The sequence below is a fragment of the Cydia strobilella genome, chromosome 7, assembly GCF_947568885.1.
Source record: "Cydia strobilella chromosome 7, ilCydStro3.1, whole genome shotgun sequence".
NCBI classification, from domain to species: domain Eukaryota; kingdom Metazoa; phylum Arthropoda; class Insecta; order Lepidoptera; family Tortricidae; genus Cydia; species Cydia strobilella.
The window spans coordinates 6,199,983-6,222,738 of record NC_086047.1 but is presented as its reverse complement, the minus strand read 5'-3'; the positions used below and the strand labels follow the sequence as shown (position 1 = coordinate 6,222,738).

Sequence of the window (22,756 nt, the reverse complement as noted above, 5' to 3'; positions counted from 1 at the left end):
ACCACATATATATATCGTTGTCTGAGTACCCACAACACAAGCCTTCTTGATTGTGTAAAAATGTCGTATAATATTTATTAATTAAAAAGAAGTGGGCGTTCCCATCCATCCGACTGATCCGACTCACTTTATGCACAGACTATGATCACTTGTTTTGCAAACTACATGCTCGAATGATATTCACGTCATACGTACACTCGTGTAAAAAAATTGATAATTTAATTTAAAATGCCGTATTGTGCAGTATTAAGCTGCATAAATAACAGCGGTTTAAAAAAATCTTTCACCTGGAGGTATTTCCTATCACCAGTAAACCATCCAGATAGGTATTATGTAAACTGAGTTCATTAAATAAAAGTAAGCAATATTGCTTGTTAGAATAAAACAAAAGTACTATAAACGACGAACTTTATTAATTCTTAAAGTAGGTATAATTACACAAATAAACAAATAAATTAATTAGACATAACATATAGGTATATCATTAAATATCTATCTTAACTAGTGACTGTACAATACATTAGCTAGTATAACTTTAACGAAAAATATTATATGGAGTAGTTGTGTTCTAGACAAGCCGGCACATAAGTTTAGTTTAATTACTCAATGTCATAATGATAGTGTGAAGTACCTATAGTAATATGGGTTTTTCGATTTAAGAAAATGCGAATTTAACGACGAATAATGCATGAGTGGAATGAGTTTAAACAGTTTAAACACTGCGAAGCATGCTTACTACAGACGTCAGACCTACAAAGGGCGTGGCGTCTGTGGTTAATACGGTTTTTAACCTTAATTAGGTACTCTACACAGAAAAAAAAGTATGGAGATTGAATATACATTTGTTCATTAGGTTGCCTTCACATATATGCTGGGCCAACCTAAGTACACCACGTATACCCATACCCATCCTATTTCGCCGCATAACTACGCCCTGTCCTGTAGATTGCCCAAGCGCTATGCTTTCACGATAGTTGACGATATAATCTATAGGAAATATCAAATAGTATAATGACAGTCACTTGGCGCCATAAAACAAACTGTATAATTAGTATCATATCACTTATCCAATTTGTACTCTAATATCCAAACTATCACAACATGTATTACAAAAGGCACTGCTGGAATTTCACTTTGTACACTAGTTTACGTTCTGTAACAGGATAATAGGCATCTGACAGTATTTTTTTTTTCATTCAAATTGCTTAATACTATTAAACCTACTTAGCACCCTAGTCCGTACAAAATTAGGTCAATTATACATATTTACTAACTCAACTCTAGGCTAATAATTATAAATCTCTGTTGGTTTATAAATTATTTGTATTAATTTAATATTATAATATTCAATTTAATATAATAAGTATTAATATTATAATATTCAATTTAATATAATAAGTATAAATATTATAATATTCAATTTAATATACTCTCAGAAATTGCACAGATGAATTATTGCTTAATGGCTTTACAAACCTCAAGTATTTTTTGTATACAGTCGAGTAGGGCAATTTGAAAACCGTGCGACCACGTTTGGGATTTTGATAACTATGATCTTAAGAGTCCACATGTATTTTATACCATAATACATGTAAAAAAAATGCTTTATTTTTATTACAGTAAGTACAAATACCTACCTAAAAAGACTTGGCTTCAGCACTACTAGCAAAACTTTTATAATATGCATGCAGGGATGCTAAACTATTAGGTTTGCTGACTGTACCTACTGTGTAAAAACTGTAAAATATTTAAGATTAAACTCTCGCTGTTGGATTTTTTGTTTCAAATAGCCCCACTTGACGAAAATGTATTGACTGTGTACGTGACGATAGTGTCCGCCTGGCGGCTGTTGGTCAAATTAGCTATGTATTTTAACAGTGCACATTAAATGTATATTTACATATGTCAAATAAATTCACATTTTTAGGGTTCCGTACCTCAAAAGGAAAAAACGGAACCTTATAGGATCACTCGTGCGTCTGGCTGTCCGTCTGTCACAGTCACAGCCCATTTTCTCCGCAACTAATGAACCAATGAATTTGAAATTTGGTACACGTGTAAGTCTGTGACCCAAAGACGGGCATGTAACTGTAACGTCAACAAATGAATTTTAAACATAGGCCACTTTTGGGGGATAAATGAGAAAATTAACAAAGTTTTGCAAACTGTCGTGTTATGTATTAAATAATGGACTCATTGTGAGAAACTTAGATCCCATCAAAAACATTACATGTAGAAAGGTGCCAGTCTCGCAACGCAACACTTCTACTACAAAAAGTTTAGATATGTAATGTGATACCAAGTCGGTTATTTTAGTCAGTGCCAAGGGGTGTTAAAACCGCATCAATATTAGATATCTTTAATTTTTAATACGTATAATGACTTGGCTGACGTATAAAGCTTGAGGAAGTTGCGGGAAGCCTGCGCCTGTCGGACGCTCCGAGCTTTCGGCCTTACGTAGAGCTCGGCCTTCGGCCTTCGCATTTGGGCTTTGGGGTATTTAATCTTGCTACCCAAGCAATTTTGCATCGCATTTGTATATAAACAAGATCAATCGTAAAATTTCTGTTATAATCGTAATATTTTGACTGTATTCATTAAGTAAGATCTATCAAATGACATCACTTTTTTCTAAATACGTCCATGAACTGATGAGATCACTTAGTAAATACCGAGCATCAGGGTTATTTTCTCCGAATGCGTCTTTCCAGCGCAAAACGAGCGCCATCTCTGTCAGCGGTACATTAAATTCCAAGCAATGGCTTCTTTCCTGAACACCGATATACATATAGCTATCATAGTTGCAGAGATATAAGCCACCGCGCCATAATATTTTCCTTTTCATCTGGTTTTGATCCGACCCCGGATTTTTCAAGAAGTTTCACTCACGTTTCACGTACAAAAAAAAACATTGTTAAAACTTGTGTGATGCACGGAACCCTTGAAACGCGAGTCCTAGTCGCACTTGACCGGATTTTTTTTGTCAAGCGCGACCATCGCTTAGTTATCCCACCACGCACTTCGCACTTACCTAGCCAATACAATAACAATCAAATATTATTTATTTAATTTCATCATCAGATATGTTCATATTATTACGATTCTCTTAGGTAAGGTTAGGGAAGGTAAGGTAGGTAGGGTTAGGTACTATTCAACGTTAACAATTTCTTTGTTTAAGAGGCCGGTGTCGATTTTAGTCGCAAAAATGTAAAATTGATAGATTTCGTCGATGAAATTGTACACCTTTTGTTACCAAATTGAAATAACAAGTACTGTTTTCTATTAGCACGTCTTCTTATCTTGCCTTTTATCAGATAATTTTTTTTAAAAACAGACTCACTAAATTAGTAATGATTTTTTTTCTGAAGGACGTTTAAGTAAACGCGCGTAAAGCACTGATTTTGTCGCTCTTATTTGTAAATTTCGTAAAGTTTGGACTGCTAAAAATGGTAAATTTGTATTACACATATTCTGTACTTCACCTTTATCAGATTACATTTTTGTTATATGACTTAGAGTTCGAGGAAATTAAAGTTAAACGAATTCAATTTTCTCCAGAAATTACTTCAAAACAAGTTACAATTTCTCTGAAAATCGACTTAATTTCAACGTAATTTGGATACTTGAACAATCTACAACATTTGCTGAAACTATTCTTATACATTAATTTGTATAATTTACTACCATAATTTTTTGATGAATTTTTAAAAACTGCCCCTTCTCTTCATATATTACCGGTGACGGACGCTCGCGACCTCATTATTAAAAGGCAAGATGAGAAAACGTGCTAATGGAAACCAATACTTGTTATTTAGATATTACGTAACAAAACGTGTATAATTTCAACGACTAAATCTATCAATTTAAAATTTTTGCTCCAAAATCGACTACGGCCTCTTAAGTCGACACGTTGAACTGCATAGTTTTTCATTTCCCATATTTGAACATGAGAATGCGCTGAGAAATTATGTCTTTATCTACCACTAGTATTTCTAACTGAGCCTGCCAGATCTAGCATCTGTGATAGCCCCCCAAAGTTCAATAATGAATTCATCCGTAAACCCGAATTCTTGCAAGTCGCTGTTGTCTATGGCTTCAGCTAATTGCATGGAGTTTGTTTTGCCTTCCGACAAGTCCCACATTTGCGTAGCCAGCTCGTTATCGTTGATGCCCATGAACGATTCCAACAGAGAATTTATTTTCTCTATGCCCGCTTTCGATTTCTCGTCATGCTGAAACAGAGTGGAAAAACATCGCTGTTAAATTATAAGGTTAGACGTGTCACCTACTTAAAACATGGTAACATACCTATTATTTTTTACTAACCAGAGTAGTAGAGTTGTGTGGTTTTCGAGAACGTTCTCCGTTTACTATGGAACATATCATCAGGATGTTCTCAAGTTAGAACGTTTCCGGTTTCCCTGTCCCAGTACCTATCCCATATAAAACGGAGAGCGTTCTGGAGAACGGCACAACAAAATCAGAGTATAATATCAAGTTCTTTAAATATTTAATAAGTCAAGATTCGTTCCTCAGACTATGGTAATTTCTACGTAGACTCGTGAGAAAACAAATCCTATATTAGTAAATGAACAATATTTTTTATATTTTAAGTCAATTTTTTTAAGTACATATTTGTATATGAGCTTTCGAAAACGGTTCCGTTGTTTTCTGTAAAATTTAAAATAGAGGTGTATAATAAAGACTAAAAAGGCCAGAAATGGTTCATTATAGTACATTTCGATGCTAGTGCGGAAAGTATGTCATTACGTATGAAAGTATGTCACGATGACATTTCCGCACGTGTATCGAACGACGTTTTTTTTAATACAGTTACGAAAAAATAAGAAAAACAATAAGTGAGGAATAATAACAATATCGAATGTTGCCTTTAGAAACTTAGCTTGCAGTAAGAAAAAACGCCTCTTCTTTGACAGGCGTTTCAGCAGCTATTCCTACCTCTACCTTCCATAGCTATTCCGTTCCATTCAGACCGGTCGATTCGATTATTAAGAACGGTTTTTCAATATTCAATATAAAAAAATATGAAATATGTATATTTTTCGTATTCTTACATTAACAGTAGGTTTTTATGTTGGTTACGTTTAAAGGAAACTAATATTAACAGTCATCAATACAAGTAGTCATGAATTGGAACAAGTATAAATAAATAAAAAATGGAAAAGTAAAAAGCACTAAATAGTTCGCGAATACCAACTTTCCGCACGCTAAACAGCTACGTAAAATAGCACTTTTTGAGCAACTGTATTAAAATATTAGTTTTGTGTCCGGTAATAATCTCCGAGAAAAAGTGTTTTTCACGAGTTTTTACTACTTTTTCCGCATTCAAATAGCGCCTTAAGTTTTTGTACAAGCAATTTTAGTGAAACAAACTTTGGTTTTAAACTATTTAGATATACAAGTTCAACTGAAAACATTTGAATGAGGTCACCTATTATAATGAAAATTTACATTATTATGAAAATGCCATGCGATGCGCGTCATTTCATTGTGATATCGAAGTTTAATAATCATTAATCAATGTTTAGAATCACATATGGATTACTCATTAATCATACATTATGTGACTCACCTCATTTTCAATAGTGGCCTGACCATTTGCCTTAAATCTAAGTGTTTCCTTCCCTGAGCCATAATTTTGTTTCTTTCCTGCCCTGGCACTACTCGTTTTTGGTCCAATGCTGTTAAAACCGCTCTTTAGCGGCTCCACAAGTCGTATAGTAAATGTCGTGCCTTTAGGGATATCTTTTAATGTTTTTGCTACTTCGTAATGTCTTTTGCCCACCATATTTAATCCGTCTAGTTTTTCTATGTGGTCACCGACCTGAAATGTGAGAATTACATAATGATGTAAAATAAGTCATATTCCCTAGACGTTCTCAAGGATAATATACATGGAAAATATAACAAAATAAATATATTCGCTCTCCTGTTAGTGTAGGTAGGTACCAATCGAATAGTGACTTATAAACTTATGTACTACAACTTTTTCAGAAAGTTATACATATATTTTTGGAGCATACCTGCTATCTTTATTAAAAATTAGATTACATTACATACTTCCAGCTCTCTAAAAATAAGTAAACACTTAAAACCTCACCTCTATATGCGGTATTCTCGAGACTATAGAACCTTCTTTCATTCTCTTGATAAACGCGTATCCAGCACCGTTGTCCGTAATGGTGAGGCCAAGAGCATCCTCAGTCTTGACAATTTCTATTTCTTTGGGACGACCTTTTCTATGCGCAAATATAAAATCTTCTAATCCGATTTGTCCCCCTAGGAGCTTCTTCATGTCTACTTTATGCGTGTTCAATGTGCAGAACAGGATCTGAAAATCGAAAAAAAAAGATTTCATTAATAACTTTTTAGACATTTAGAGTGCAATGATTTGCGACTTTTTGTCCCTAATTTAATACCGTAAAGCATAGAACATAATACAAGTTTGTCATAAGCTTCCAAATCGTAGATACCGTTTTTTTGCTTCTGTTCCAATCAAATGGAAGGCCTTAATAGTACTAATACCACTGCTCCAGATTCCTAATTCGTGACTAAGGCCGATCAATTGTCTGCCTTGATTTGATAGTTCCGTGATTCGTAAATCCATCTCCATTAATAGGTATAAACAGTAGTTGTGCTAGTTTCTTTCTGTATTTCTATACATTTAGTGATCTGTCTAATCTATTGCTGTTTTATTTTTACTATAAAAATATCATTGTAACTGTTGCAGGCGACGTGTTCATACGTTAATAACTCGGTAATATGAACTATCGCCACGCAACCAAATGCAAATGGTAGGGAACGCATTGTTTTCTTTTTAGCGCTAATGCACTTCACAATTTAGTTGTTCACTGTTGCATTGCATGTTTCTCCTACTTAATCGAGGAAGTTTCGATAAAAATCAACAAAACAAGTGTCTTATCTACAAGGCAACTCTGATTAAGACTCATTCATATCATTACTTTATATTATAATATATGTATTTGTGAGTTTAGACACATACAATTCATGTTTCAATGCTAAACCTTATACATGACGTTTACATTTATCTCGAACTGTGTTTTCGTGTTCATTGTTTTAGTGACAATGTGCTGTCACCTTTGGTTTACCTTGACATAAAACTCTTTTGTTCGATTCAAACAGAGCAGTTTACACTGAAATTAACATGCACTAGTTTTGGATTGCAGTAACAACTCTTTCCGTCGGTGACAATAGTTCACAGCACAGGAACCTTTAATCATCATCAGTGTCACCAGTTTACCTAGATGCACAGCTGCGTTTTCGTATTGTTTACATGGCTCATGGAATTTTTAGGCACACATCTACAATCCCGTTCATATATCGTATCTCCGATTCCAAGCTAATCTTAAGTCAAGCAAACCAACCAAACAAACTAAAATTTTACTTTTTGGCAGTCTACAAGACAATGTCGTACAATTAGTATGTGCATTTAGTGTATGGCGATATGGTTATGGTAGTTAGATCTATGGCCTATAGTCCAGGTCCTTGACCCTCAACACCCGCATATACTGGGTCATCACACCACTCGCATTTAGCGCTTGGCGTTGGAGCGTGTCAGCCGTCAGTCAGTCACTTTTAGCTCGCGCATATCATACGGCAGAAACTGCGTCCGCGCCCCTGGGCCGATCCACTTCCTGGATCAGCCATGCGTACTTCCGCATAGCCAGTGACATTTTACTCACTTGTATGAACAGTATAGCATTTCCCATGTCTCATATGGCTTCTATGCAATGCATTAGATTTAAGCCACGAGTGCGCGTGTGTACTTCATCACTTACGGGCTGTGTTAATTTCTTTTATCTCTAAGCGCAGAATAAACCTTCACAATAACGTCACGCCTTCAGTATTTTCACAAGCCGTGAAATATCAAGAAATAAGAGCCTGGCATTTTCTCGGTTGACCTTTGCGACACGACTGTGCGCGAATAGCTCAGGGTCACCTACCTACAGTACCAACGTATTGATAAACTAGAAAGGTAAATCTAAACATTCGCTGTCAATAGGATTTGCTTTACCCTTTACCAAAGGTTTTTTCCGACTTACATAACTTTGGGAACAAATCAAATTATTTTATTAAATATTTTGATCTTGCGTTTTTTAAGTAGTCACACTACCTATGTCTACTATATATAAATTTTAAACTGAAATAGATGTCATCATAAAGAAAAAAAAACCGACTTATTTTTAAACAGCAATTAACCTAACTGCAGACAATCAATGCAAGAGTGCATGCATACAGACAGTGCGAACAAATTAATCAAACCTTCCGTCATCACTGACTCGATTGTGTTTTCTTTAATACGAAGTACTTATATAATGACTATGCAATATATGAATTCAACATGCGAATATGAGTTTGCAAAAAATATGTCAGTGATTAACATCCGCTATCGAAATCGATTATACAATACATACAGAATTTAAATAAAATATATTTCTGATGCTAATTGTTACATAAGTCTATTAAAAGCGTTAAAGCAGCATTTTTCTTTCGTAAGCCGCGCCCCTAAGGTGAGTGAAACAATGAACGATATGAGGGAAATATTAATCGCAATAAGTTTCCGTTGCAGCTGGTAACTCAAAGGCAAACCGAATATGAATCTCGTCCTAGTAGTTTTAGTCTCAGAAAAAATTTTATTACCTACATAATTAATAACCAACAATAAAGAAAATGAAATTGAATGGTTCTTTATCTCAAAAATCTATATTGTAATTATGGTGCCGGTACCCTCATTCATACCATAGAGTAACTTATACTAGAGCGGTACTGTCATAGTAAATTTTGTAACCCCAGTAAATTCCCTGCCATCTGTCGACACACTTTAAAACTAAAAATGAAGATTTATAAAAAATACGATAAAATGTATTTAAATATGGATAAATGATTTTTTTTTATTTGCATTAATTATTTTTATGATTTTGACTCATGTTCTTTCACTGATATGCGTTAAAATTGTTAAATAACAAACGAAACCGTCAACGCCATCTATACGACAGTAGGCGAAAACTAGTAGCGCCCTCTGAACGAGAATCAAATTTTCTTGATTTTCGAGGCACGTTTTTTCCTTAGACTGTATCCATCTATTACGGAGTTATATCTATCTTTGTTCATACCCACAACGAAAACTACGGAAAGTTCCATTACCTTTTGCCAACAATGCCAACAGAGCTGATAACTATCGGTTTCAATTTACTAAACGTGTTTGCTTAATCACGTGTTTGTAAAAAAAAACATAAAGTTAACCATTTGTATCTGAATTTGTAATCAAAAATATTTTACAATAGATATTTCCTCGACAATTAATGTAGGCGTAGTTTACTTTTTATTTGCATTGAAATCACGCTTTATTATCTGTCTAATCTGACTGAAGCAACGAGGGTTCCGAAATATGATTAAATGAAATGCCCCTTGGAATCTTGGCGGTAGCACTACCTTGTTCCCAGACTCGTTCGTATATGTCAACCAAATTTTTTTGAATCCCATTTTATGGTTTCCAAAAAGGCAAAATGAAATAACCATAAAATATCTTTATTAATTTTCAATAACGTATTTTAAATATATACCTATATCTTACTTTAAATTTTATTTTGCAGACACCGCACATACGTAGATTTGAGCAATCTAGGCGGCCAAAAGTCGAATGATTAAAAATCAACATGCTGATAAGCCCTTAATTACATTATCTAGTTATTCTAGTTCCCAGCCATTCCTAAAGACACATCCCCCACCCCTTTTACCTCATTTGATAACGTTATGCCTAGCCGATCAACAGGTAATCTAAATTAGATTTTCACTCAGCGTACAAATCAGTTCTCGGGCCTCGGCGCCTTCAATTTACTTATGCTTAAAACGGGCAAAAAAAACTACGGATTTTAGTATAGTAAAAGTGATGGATTATGATATAGTGCATTTCGATGCTAGTGCGGAAAGTATTCTCCGTCTCTTGCCACGAGCCGTAGTATATCTCAGTACTCGTGAAGTAATGACATTTCCGCACATGTATCGAACACCGTTTTTTAATACGGTTGCGAAAAAATAATAAAAACAACAAGTAAGGAATAAAAACTTTGGAAACTTAAAACATGCTTGCAGTAAGAAAAAACTCCTCTTCTTTGACAGGCGTTTCGGCAGCTATTCCGTTCCATTCAGACAACTTATTGAGAACGGTTTTCCAATATTCAATATTAAAAAATAAACGTGTTATAATGATGAAGAGGTAAGTACTAAGTAATAAAATATGAAATATGTATATTTTTCGTATTCTTACATTAACAGTAGGTTTTTATGTTGATTACGACGTTTAAAAGAAACTAATATTAACACTCATCAATAAGTAGTCGTGAATTGGAACAAGTATAAATTTAAAAAAATTGGAAAAGTGAAAAGCACTAGTTGGCGAAAACCAACTTTCCGCACGCTAAATAGCTACGTAAAGTAGCACTTTTTGAGCAACTGTATTTAAAAATTAGTTAAGAATCTGAATCTAGTATATATTTAAAATAGTTTACGTTAGTGTTTAGGGTTCCGTACCCAAAGGGTAAAAACGGGACCCTATTACTAAGACTCCGCTGTCCGTCTGTCAGTCACCAGGCTGTATCTCATGAACCGTGATAGCTAGACAGTTGAATTTTTTACAGATGATGATGTATTTCTGTTGCCGCTATAACAACAAATACGCATGCACTTGGCCGGTTTTTTATATTTAATTAGAGCTCAAACGTAACACCTTTTTTGAAGCAAATTTTTGTAGATTTTAGTATTCATAAACTATTTTGAAATATTTCCAAGTCAGTCCAAGCCTTTATTTTAATTTTAATAATTTAATTATATATTAAGCATTTTATAACTTATAACAGTTTTTGCGTACCTGCCTAGTGCCCCAAAATTTAGATCGAATTTTATATAGTTTCAGTGAAAGTATACAAAATGTTAATTGTTTTTCTACTTTGGTAAGAATTAGTTTTATTTTACAGTCGTCCAGTGCCTCTAATGTATAAATAGTTACTCGGTTACAGTGATTTTAAAGCTGCCTGGCGGTTACCTAAAAAAAAACAGACAGTATCTCTAATTTTCAAACACATTATTTTATGTTTTTAGGGTTCCGTACCCAAAGGGTAAAAACGGGACCCTATTACTAAGACTCCGCTGTCCGTCTGTCTGTCACCAGGCTGTATCTCATGAACCGTGATAGCTAGACAGTTGAAATTTTCACAGATGATGTATTTCTGTTGCCGCTATAACAACAAATACTAAAAACCACAAAAACAGAATAATATAAATATTTAAATGGAGCTCCAATACAACAAACGTAATTTTTTTGCTGTTTTTTTCCGTAATGGTACGGAACCCTTCGTGCGCGAGTCCGACTCGCACTTGGCCGGATTTTATTATAATAATAAACATTATAGGACGTTCTTACACAGATTGACTACGTCCCACAGTAAGCTTAAGAAAGCTGGTGTTTGGGGGTACTCAGACAACGATATATATAATATACAAATACATAAATACATAGAAAACACCAAAGACTCAGGAACAATAGCTGTGCTCATCACACAAATAAATGCCTTTACCGGGATTGGAACCCAGGACCATCGGCTTCACAGGCAGGGTCACTACCCACTATAGACCAGTCGTCGTTTTTATTCATTAATTTTAATTAAATTTGAATACACGATTTTAAAGAAGATAAGACACAAAAATGTTATTGGCCGCCTAGATGGCTCAAATCTACGTATGTGCACCGGCAAGAATAAACAACACAGATTTTTCGAATAACAAAATAGTACATTTCGATGCTAGTGCGGAAAGGTGAATGATGAAGAGGTAAGTAATAAAATATGAAATATGCATATTTTTCGTATTCTTACATTAACAGTAGGTTTTTATATTGATTACGACGTTTACTAATTAAACTAATATTAACACTCATCAATAAGTAGTCATGAATTGGAACAAATAAAAATTTAAAAAAATTGGAAAAGTTAAAAGCTCTAGTTCGCGAAAACCAACTTTCCGCACGCTAAACAGCCACGAAAAGTAGCACTTTTTGAGCAACTGTATTAAAAATATATTTTTTGTACCATTTGTACCCAAACTCTCCCTACGCGGGAAAAGAAGCGGCCAAGTTCGTGTATTTTATGGCTGTAGATACAAGTTAATTCAAGCATGTTTAAATAACAGTCACCGGGTCTTGTTGTACTAACAGCAACACGTACCTGACTGACCATTGGTATTAGGTAGATAAGTAAATGAGTAAGGTTTAAGAACGGTCAGTTAGCTCTATCGCCGCTGGTTCTTTAAAAAAAGTTATCGTTTTATTTGTTTGTCGAATCCGAGTATTGCATGTCATACACTAAGCACTAAGTCTTACGTTACTCAACGGTGAAGAGACTAAAGATAAATATGCAACTTTCTTTGTTTTATTGCCACTAAGATTGTTTCTCGCCTACTACAGCCATTTAGAGTATTTAGTTAGACTAAGATTGTGTACTGAACTGACTGAGTGAGTCAGAAATTCTGCCTACTTATATTGTAAGATTGGTATGATAAGGCCTACTGCCTACTAATACATCTATTACTTTTATTTGCGATATCAAGGACTTACAAAGGTAGGTATATTACCTACTTTGTGCCTGCTTTAGTTATCAAGCCCGATAGGGACTTTACCTTAACATCTGGGGCTTGGCCGTTTCGCTACCGTCACATGGCACATGGACCAAAGGTAGATATGAATCCGTAATAGTTGGATACAGTCTAAGGAAAAAACGTGCCTCGAAAATCACGAAAATTTGATTCTCGATCAGATGTCGCTACTACATATGGCCTATTCTCGTATAGAGGGCGTTGACGGTTTCGTTTGTTATTTAACAATTTTAACGCATATCAGTAAAATAACGGGTCAAAATAATAAAATCTTATTAATGCAAATAAAAAAAATCATTTATCCATATTTAAATACATTTTATCGTATTTTTATAAATCTTCATTTTTAGTTTTAAAGTGTGTCGATAGATGGCAGTGAATTTACTGTGGTTACAAAATTTACTATGACGTACCGCTCTATAATATTATATCCTCTTTGCATGGACGTAACGTAAGGTGAAAAATTGATTCACTTTTTTTTATACAATTGTTCTTGTAGTAACGTAACGAAAAAGCCACATAATTTGACTAAGGTGTAGTTTGTGAAGTTAGGGCTTTTAAAGTTAGAAGCTTGGCTCTACAAGAGATCTAATCACTTTTTGACAGTGCGAGCCTTATGGTTTCGTCTTGGCAACATTTTACATGAAAATGTTTTTGGTGGGATTCCTCTTTCTATGTCACGGATTACCTGTCTATATTCTAAGTCCCCTAGTTCTATATTATAAAACTGTCCTTTACCTGCTTACTAGGTCACCCATATCCTTAGAATTGGCTGCACGGGCTTTAACAGCCTACAGCTACAGTGAGTGATATATTATTTTACCCGGGTCAACCAACAATACCACCATGAAACATACGACGACTTCTTTTGTTCCGCTAACTAGGTCTTACTTAAGCGTACATCTCTTCACACATTAACTTTTTTTTTGTCAAGAACATGTCAGACTAGGTATTACTTTAGTGATTTACATTAGTTATATTAACTCACTTTCCTTTTCAGTCGTCGTCGCTTTATAGGCAACTTTATCCTGTCCACTTTAACAGGAAAGACGCTATTATAAGTTGTTGAACTCGTTAACACTTTGACCCTCTCGCTTTAGTGTATAATGGATGATAGAAAACGAACGTGTTATGTAAGGCATTACGTGACTAGCTTCGCTTCACTTCTCCTAAAACTCCTTGGTGACATTCTTTAGGTAATTAAATAATATTTTAGTTTCTGATTTTCTGCACTATCAAGAAATTAAAAACACGCATACCAGTAGCGAGTAGCATGACTCATTGAGCATACCATACAAGCCAGTAGTAAGATGACATCGATATCGCTTTCGATTGAATCAATAAATCCTCGCTTCGTCAATAGGTAAAGTACCGATGCATTTAGTGTAGATCCTATATCACCTACTCTAATCCATACTAATATAGTAAAATAAAATTTGTAAACGAGTTTGTCATCGGTCAAACCCTGATAACTGAACCAATTAGGATAAAATTCCGTATAGTTAGTGTTAGTAGTAATTTGTGAGAATGACATAACTTTCTTATTATTTATTATTTCACAATCGTTTGAAAGACATGATCTACAACTATTTAAAGCAAATATAAAAATGTGGCTAATAGAAAAATGCTTTTACTGTAAAAATAATTATTTAAGTTTTTCATGAGTGTTCCTAGTATGTACCTAACTAAATATGTAAATATAATTATATGTATACTGCAAATGTATGTACACCCGAAAAGGTAGAGTTTCGGTGTAACTAAATACCTGACTCTTAAATACAATAAAAACATTCCAATGGAAGCGAAATGAGGAAAAGACTGAACATAGTTGGAGATTTGTATGACAGCAACAATCATAACATTCATAACGCGGAAAGATTTCCAGGCATAAACTGTACCTACCTATCTCCTACCCAATATAAATAATCAGTAGCGACAAAACAGCAATTAAGGCAGCAGCTAATTTTATAGATAGAGTAAGACCAAGACAAGTCGGCAACGACTTTGATAGCACACGCAGTGCAAGTGTTATTTATACATACATCATAATTTCATAGAAGTTTGACCTTTAAAATAACACTTGTACCGCGTGTGCCATCAAAATCGCTGCAGACTTTTCTAACTCTACCTTTGTTGCAACTTGCAAGTTTAATGCATTGGACTAAATGATCGAATTTAAACTGTTGTGAGACATACTAACATTAAATCATTTTACGGTTTAGACTCACTAGTTTTAGTCACTCGCGCGACATGTTTCGGGGAGCCTAGGTCTCCTTTCTCAAGCACTAATAGTGCGAGCAGCGTTCACGACGACCGTGTATTGCGTACTGGACTAAATGAGTTTTATCGGTCGATAAAAATAATGTATGTAGAGTATAGGTTTATCTTACCAGATTTATTCTTTGGTATTTTTAGTACTGTCTAGGGACTAGGGTGACAGTTATCACAAATCGTCAAACTTTTTTTTTTTTAGTCGAAATCCTAAAACTGTGTGCGTCGTTATTACATAAATACATTTCAGTCTCCTTAAAGATTTTCAGACTATTCAGCCGACTACAATTTTATCGTTTAATGGAATATTAATATATACTACATAAGTCTAGTAAACTAAAGTCTGACCAGAAATATATGATCATGCGCCATGTTGCGGAATTTCATTGGAACTAATTTCTTACACTGGCATTAATTTTAATGATAGGTTGTCACTGTTGTCAGTGTCATTGTGGCGGTTTACTTGAATAATGCTTAAGTGTTGAATATTAAATAATATATGACAAAAATGCCTAAAACTATACATAGTCGGGAGCGGAACATTGTTAATAATGTAAATAATAAACTGTTGAAAAAAAACAGTTCGGGAAATTAAACTAATTCACTACGAAACATTTCCAAATTACCATCAGAGCTGAAAGTAAACAAATCAAAATGTCATTATAGTCTGGTTATTACGACTTAGTTATTGTAGTGTTATGTTATACAAGCGAGGAAACACAGTAACAAAAATGAATTTGAGTTTGAAAAATATTTACTATGGGCTTTGGAGACAGAATCTTGTTACTTGACAATGTAGCAGAACCTATGTAAGGTTACGGAATATATACCTAGTAACATGACCATCATCATCATCATGTGGCCTTTTGGTGATCCAATCTTGGATGTAGGCGTCTTCCCTTGAATAGAGTAACATGATAGACGAAATATTTTTTCAGCTATAGAGCTGAGCTGAGCTGAGGGTGTGGTTAAATTAGCCAGGCTAATAGTAGTTACACCATCTGGTATGTTAAGACTAAATTAAATATATGTAAATTTATATAAATTTGTAGGTAAATCGGAGGCATCGATTACGCGGATTACGAGAGAAAGTTGTACCTCCTGAGGTTTTATGCAAACCAAAAATAAAAAAGAAGATGCAATTAGACGATTTTGACCTATGTGGTGATACGTAAGAAAATACATCAATTATATACGGCAAAAAAAGTAGCGACTATAAAAAAAAGTGTAGACCAAATAAATGGGTTCTGATTTTGATTACGGTGAATAAAAGTAGATGTAAGTCAAACGAGTAGCCAATCCACATTATTCAGACTATACGGAACTGTTGCCATATAAATGAGAATAATAGCGCCCTCTTGACAATGATCATATATTCCTGGTCAGGCTTTAACCGTGAATCATCCAAAACTGTCAAAGGACTGTCTCATTTCAAACAGACAGAGAGAATCATACTATCTTTATCTTACACTAGTACTAGCACCCAAAAGAAAAGGATGAGTATAGTTTTTTTGATCTTATTTACTGACAATTTGGTTTGACCAACTATAGTCGTGTAATCACAGAACTACATCCGTCTATTAAACTGATCAAATTTAATGAATAAAGAATGTTCAGATAAGTTTCAAAGAAGCAATATAAATAGATAAATCACAGCTGATAAAATTATCGGTGTCGATTGATATTTTCACACAGTACATCATTTTATTGCTATAGAAAACTCCATTCATGAGTACAGTGGCAGGACGTCACTTTTCCTTAAAAATAAATTAATAAAGACATCTGAGTTCATACCTACCTATTCCCTATTATTCCTATTAAACCGTCTATAAATACAGAGTTGCGGATAACTTAATATTTGCTTGAGTTCGGAACTCAGAACCCTAAACTAAACGATGTTGTTTTGTTTATACTTAACTAGCTGTGCCCGCGGCTTCGCCTGCGTGGAATTCGGTCTGTTTCAGTAAGCGGCTAATTCACCCCTAATTTATCTCCCTGTCCCCTGGAGACAGAACTTAAAGTAAAGTTGACAGATGGATACGCTAGAGGACTGTAGTCCAGATAAAATATTTTACAATTAGGTACCTACCACCAAAGATAGATATAACTCCGTAATAGATGGATACAGTCTAAGGAAAAAACGTGCCTCGAAAATCACGAAAATTTGATTCTCGATCAGATGTCGCTACTACCTTTTGCCTACTCTCGTATAGAGGGCGTTGACGGTTTCGTTTGTTATTATCTAACAATTTTAACGCATATCAGTGAAAGAACATGGGTCAAAATAAAAAAAATATTAATGCAAATAAAAAAGATCATTTATCCATATTTAAATACATTTTATCGTATTTTAATAAATCTTCATTTTTAGTTTTAAAGTGTGTCGATAGATGGCAGTGAATTTACTGTGGTTACAAAATTTACTATGACAGTACCGTTCTATAATATTATATCCTCTTTGCTACCACTAAATAAAATTACACTACAAAATGAATATTTTTTTTGCCCTTATTCAAATTTTTGTCGTGATTTAAATGGCATAGAGTAGTATAGGTGTATTTCGAACGATACAGTACCATTTTTGTTTAACGTCCTTGACTGTACCTATGCAAATCGGGTACACTACATAATTCCAAAATTTTTTATTTCGAATTTTAGAATGTCGAATTTTATCATTCCGATTTTTAAATGCTCGACCCATCAAAATTCCGACTGTCATAATTACGAATGATGAAAATCACGAAGATTTATATTTCCGAAAACCCAAAAAGCCGAATATTGTAAATTCCGAACTACATAATTCCGACTATAACAATTCCGATGGTGGCAAACACCGAATTTAACATTTACGATTTTCAAAATCACGAATTCGGAATTGCCCTTATTCCGAATTAACGTGATTCCTATTTTAAATATCCCAATTTTTAAATTTCCACTTTTCTGGCAACAGTTCGTTTTCTTGGGGGTCGCAGTTTTAACCTAACCTAACCCACTTCTAGCAACAGTTCGGGTTCGCAGGTTCGCAGTTCTGTCTAATTTATTTATGCCGAATTTTTATGCCAAACATATTTTATGCCGAATTTAACATGTTGCGGCACGACAGGTACCCGTAATAATTACTAAAACGTGAGTCTTCATTTGAATATCACGGATTTCATTTTTCCGATCTTGTAAAAAACCGAATTTCTGAATACCGAATTATTTTATTTCCGATCGGACAATGATTTTTCAGAATTTAGGAATTCGGAAAAAAAAATATTTTCGGAAAAGTGTAAAATCGGAACTTTAAGCTTTCTATCAAGTGACAATCGGATTTTAAGTTTTCGGAAATAGCACATTCGTGATTTTATTCCATCGTGTTTTTAAAAATCGTAATTTTGATATTTCGGACTTATAAATAATCGGGATTATGAAAGTCGTGGTTATAAAAATCGGAAAAACATATTTCGGAATATTTGGGTGTTCCCATCAAAATCATGTCATCCAAATCGGTCCTCCAGTCAAATCAGTCAAATGACGCCGGCGGCGGGCAGCGTCTGCCCCTTTTTTTTTTTTCGGAGTTTGAAATGCATCTGCCCCTACGACTTGTTGATGGTCATAGCGAAGCAGACGCTCACGGGGACCTGTAGGCGCTTGAAGCGGAACTGGAAGTTGCTCGGAATGAGAAGGATACGCGGGATGAACACGGCTTCTCCGGCGCCACACTCCGTCAGGATCTGCGCCTACATATGTATTACGTACGATATATTTGGGATCACAATCGAACTCGCGCTGGCTTGCCGTTTCAGCCGAAAGCGAAGCGACCTGCCTGGCTAGAGCGCCACTGAGTCTCTCACCGTGGTTTTTCTCAGTCTCCTGAGACCGTGCCCCTTGTGGCCGCAATGCATTGCGAGACTTTTGCGAAAGATTCGATTTTTTTCGGCAAGGCATGGTAACGCGTTTAAGTCCCAAATCGTTTGACATTTACTGAAAAATGATTTTTTTAAAGTACCCACCTTCGTGACCATTATTAAGAGGAAAGGGCACGGCCGCTTCTCCATGCAAACGCAGTCTCCATTGTTTTGGTTAAAAACTACCCTATGTTCTTCCACGGGACTCAAACTATCTCTATACCAAATTTTATCTAAATCGGTTTAGCGGTTTAAGCGTAAAGAGAAATTAAAAAAAGTTTTTTCATATTTTTTGTGTTTTCACTCGGGAATGGTATCATTTTGATATCATAAATGAATTCGGCATACCCGATTTATACAAAATCGATACCTAACTTGGCCTAGTAGCTAAAATGATATAGTTATCAAGATAAAGTTTTTAACCGCTTTTTCACCACCATGGGGGATGAATTTTTAAAAACGCTGAAAGTAATTTTCTTGCTTTTTAATATAATAACGTTTTGCAAAGTTTTAAGTTCCTAGCTTAAAATAAAATTTGCACCCCAAGACAAACTTTCATCCCCTTTTCAACCCCCTGAGGGGTTAAATTTCCAAAAACGTCAAAATTAGTTTTTTTGTAATCGTCTATCATACCTTTCTAAGAAGTTTCAAAGCATTTGTAATGGATTCAAACTTTCAACCCCCTTTTAACCCTGTTAGGGGACGAATTCTTGAAAACGCTAAAATCACTTTTCCTGTATTATAATAATATGCTCATTATACAAAGTTTCAAGTAACGCACTCAAAAAAAAATTGATCTCCATACAAACTTTCAACCTCTATTTCACCTCCTTAGGGGATGAATTTTCAAAAACGCTGAAATTAGTTTTCTTGTATTTCAATAATATATCTTCTTACGAAGTTTCAAATTGCTAGCTTAAAATAAATCTTGAACCCCATACAAACTTTCATCCCCTTTTTAACCCCCTTAGGGGTAAAATTTCTCAAATTTTTATAGCCTAAAACCTGGCCGTGGATTTTTTCGACAGATTAGTAAAGTTTGCATCAAAATCCGTTCAGCCGTTTTCATTTGTAGCGCGGTCAAATAAACAGACAAACAGATAAACAGACAAACAGATAAACAGACAAAAATTCTAAAAACTGTTGGAATGTGTTCTGTTATCGATTCTAAGTATCCCCAGGCAATTTTTTTTCGAATATCTTCCATGTACAGACTTTCGACCCTCTTCCGCTTTATTATATGTATAGATAGATTAATTTTATCATCAGAGATAAAATGTCACATCGCATTAGTAGGTACCTAAAATAACGTTTCTCTTATCTTAATTCTCTTAAATCCTCTTAATACTTGCTCGTATCTGTGCCATCTTCCTCATTTAAATTTTATAATTGTTCATTTACTTTTCAGACCATTGGACTGTGGATCTCTCTCCATGTCGCATTAAGACGTTCATTTCACGAGACAAGTTTGATAGGTAGGTTTGTAGAAATTCTTGTTACATATTATGCTGTAACCCTTAATTTTATTAAGTAGATGCAAAGGTAAAGTACTTAAGTGCTATTTGCCATTAGTCATCTTCAAGTTCGACACAAGAACATCATCTAACTCCGGTCACCACGGTAACTAACTTAACTACGGTGGACGATAGTAAGGTAGGGAATGCGGACGAATAGGTAACCAATGAATCAATGGAAATAAAACGAATGAATCAATTGAAAGGCAAAGCCTACACATATGCTAGTGCTACCATGATCGAGTTAGTGACACATCGCTATGTAAATTATGTTCTTATCATTCACCTTGTGATTACCTCAGGTTCCGTGTAGGTAAAGTAACGCTAAGCATCAGGCATGCTCTTATTCCATTATGAACCTATAAGGATTACGGAGAATCATCAGATCAGGTGTTTTTATACCTACTTATGCAATCATTGGTTAGTGGCTAGTCATAAACTAACGTTGTGAATGTAGTACCTAGTAGAATTAATGCAGTTTTGCTGCAAAAATAAATAGGTAAATGACTTTTACACTTAAAATTTACGGCCTTCATTAGCTCAGAAAAGATTACTTATTTACTCAAATGTGATAAATAATAAATATATATATTTTCCTAATTAAACAAGAAAGAAACTTGTTTCCTTTTTAGGGTTCCGTACCTCAAGAGGAAAAAACGGAACCCTTATAGGATCACTCGTGCGTCTGTCTGTCTGTCTGTCCGTCTGTCACAGCCTATTTTCTCCGAAACTACTGGACCAATTAAGTTGAAATTTGGTACACATATGCAAGTTTGTGATCCAAAGATTTTAAACACGGGGGCCACTTTTGGGGGATAAATGAGAAAATTAAAAAATAAAGTTTGTCTAACTATATTGTGTTACATATCAAATGAAAAATCTCTGTGAGAATCTCAAATATATTTTTTTTTATAATTTTAAAGTAATAGTTTAGAAGTTATTCAAGAAAATAGGCAAAAAATGACCATTCCCCCCCCTTCATCTCCGAAACTACTGGGTCAAAAATTTTGAAAAAAATACACAAAATAGATCTTTACCTATAGATCACCGGAAAATCTATTAGAAATGTGCAGTCAAGCGTGAGTCGGACTTAATTACTTAGTTTTTGATCCGACCCCTACGGGTTTTTTAAAGACATTTCACATAAAAGATACATTGTTTAAATTTTGTAATGTACGGAACCCTTGGAACGCGAGTCCGATTCGCGCTTGGCCGGTTTTTTTTATTTTACTTCATAACTTCACCTTGTTATCAAAATAAGCCGGATAGGATAGCTGACCGCTTTGCGAACTTGGCCGACACGCTACCGTGTCTAGATAAACTTTAATGAGAAAGTTTTTGATATGTACCTATTCCAATACAGACGCGACAAGAAAATAACGTTCCAGTTCGACGAAGGAACGATCAGATCTGGATAAACAGGTTCATGGTAATTATTTATCAATTCGAAGCCTGATGAGAAAAACAAAAAGAGGCTTACATCTTCTGGTGGGAAGTCGTAACATTCAGCAATTTTCTGGTACAATTCTTTGACATTAGAAAACCCTGAAATAAGTCCAAGAGGGCTGCCATGGGCTTGCTGGCAGTGGAAGACCAGCTGCGACTTCTGAGCACCATTGTTGTTGTCCACTCCATTAGCAGGAGGTATTTCCTCGGCCGGCACGGGCGGCACAGGGGGCGCCGTGTATTTTGGCGCTTTCTTCTTAAACAGCGACATCGTAATATTTGTAATCGAGCACTAAGTAACGGTTGTTAAAGTTTCTTTGAAACGATAGCGGTCAGACACACATTCTACACCTGAGTTTTAATCACTAGTCTCTTATCTCGGTAGAACTTTAAAATATCGCGTCATTGCACGAGATAAGGTATCGCCCGATGGCGATAATTATTGGATAAGATTGTGGAGCGTTCCGTAGTTGGTGGAAAGCGCATTAGACGATGGCGCGGAATGGGCTCTCGCCGCGGCGTGCGAGCTTGTACTGAAGGTGAAGCGAGGCAAGGCAAGAGGCAAGGGCTCTCCGCCGCAGCCACGCGCTGACCCGCCTCTGCGCCGCGTCACAACTCGCGGCCGATGCGGCATTCCCGTTGTCAGTATTACAGAACTATTTACAAGCGGAGCCTGATGAAACTTAGATGGTAGGTACCTACTTATAATACGCATTACAACTCGTGGGATTCTATTCAATGCTAGTAATTACTATAGTAACGTTTTGAATGTCATCGAAGCAGATAGAGCGTAATTAATTGAGCGATTGTTAGATGTTGCATTGCAAGTCTTAGTCACAGTATTACAGTGTCTTAGTCGAGTCTGCATATAAAAACTATAGCAATACCTATTGCAACCACGATGCTGGTCAAAGGTGTTTCTGATGCGATTTATTGCCAGTTTCAGAT

The 22,756-nt window shown here is 35.2% G+C and overlaps 1 protein-coding gene across 1 annotated transcript; it reads right to left on the bottom strand.

The window, feature by feature from the left end:
* Positions 1–396: 396 nt before the first annotated feature.
* Positions 397–22,341, bottom strand: LOC134743011 (PDZ domain-containing protein GIPC3). The gene is made up of 4 exons (XM_063676274.1): positions 21,843–22,341; positions 6,122–6,352; positions 5,594–5,845; positions 397–4,232 (listed from the first exon to the last, which is right to left on the bottom strand). Exons 1-4 carry the CDS (start codon positions 22,077–22,079, stop codon positions 3,993–3,995), a joined length of 960 nt encoding a protein of 319 aa, XP_063532344.1. The 5' UTR covers positions 22,080–22,341; the 3' UTR covers positions 397–3,992.
* Between the last annotated feature and the right edge of the window lie 415 nt (positions 22,342–22,756).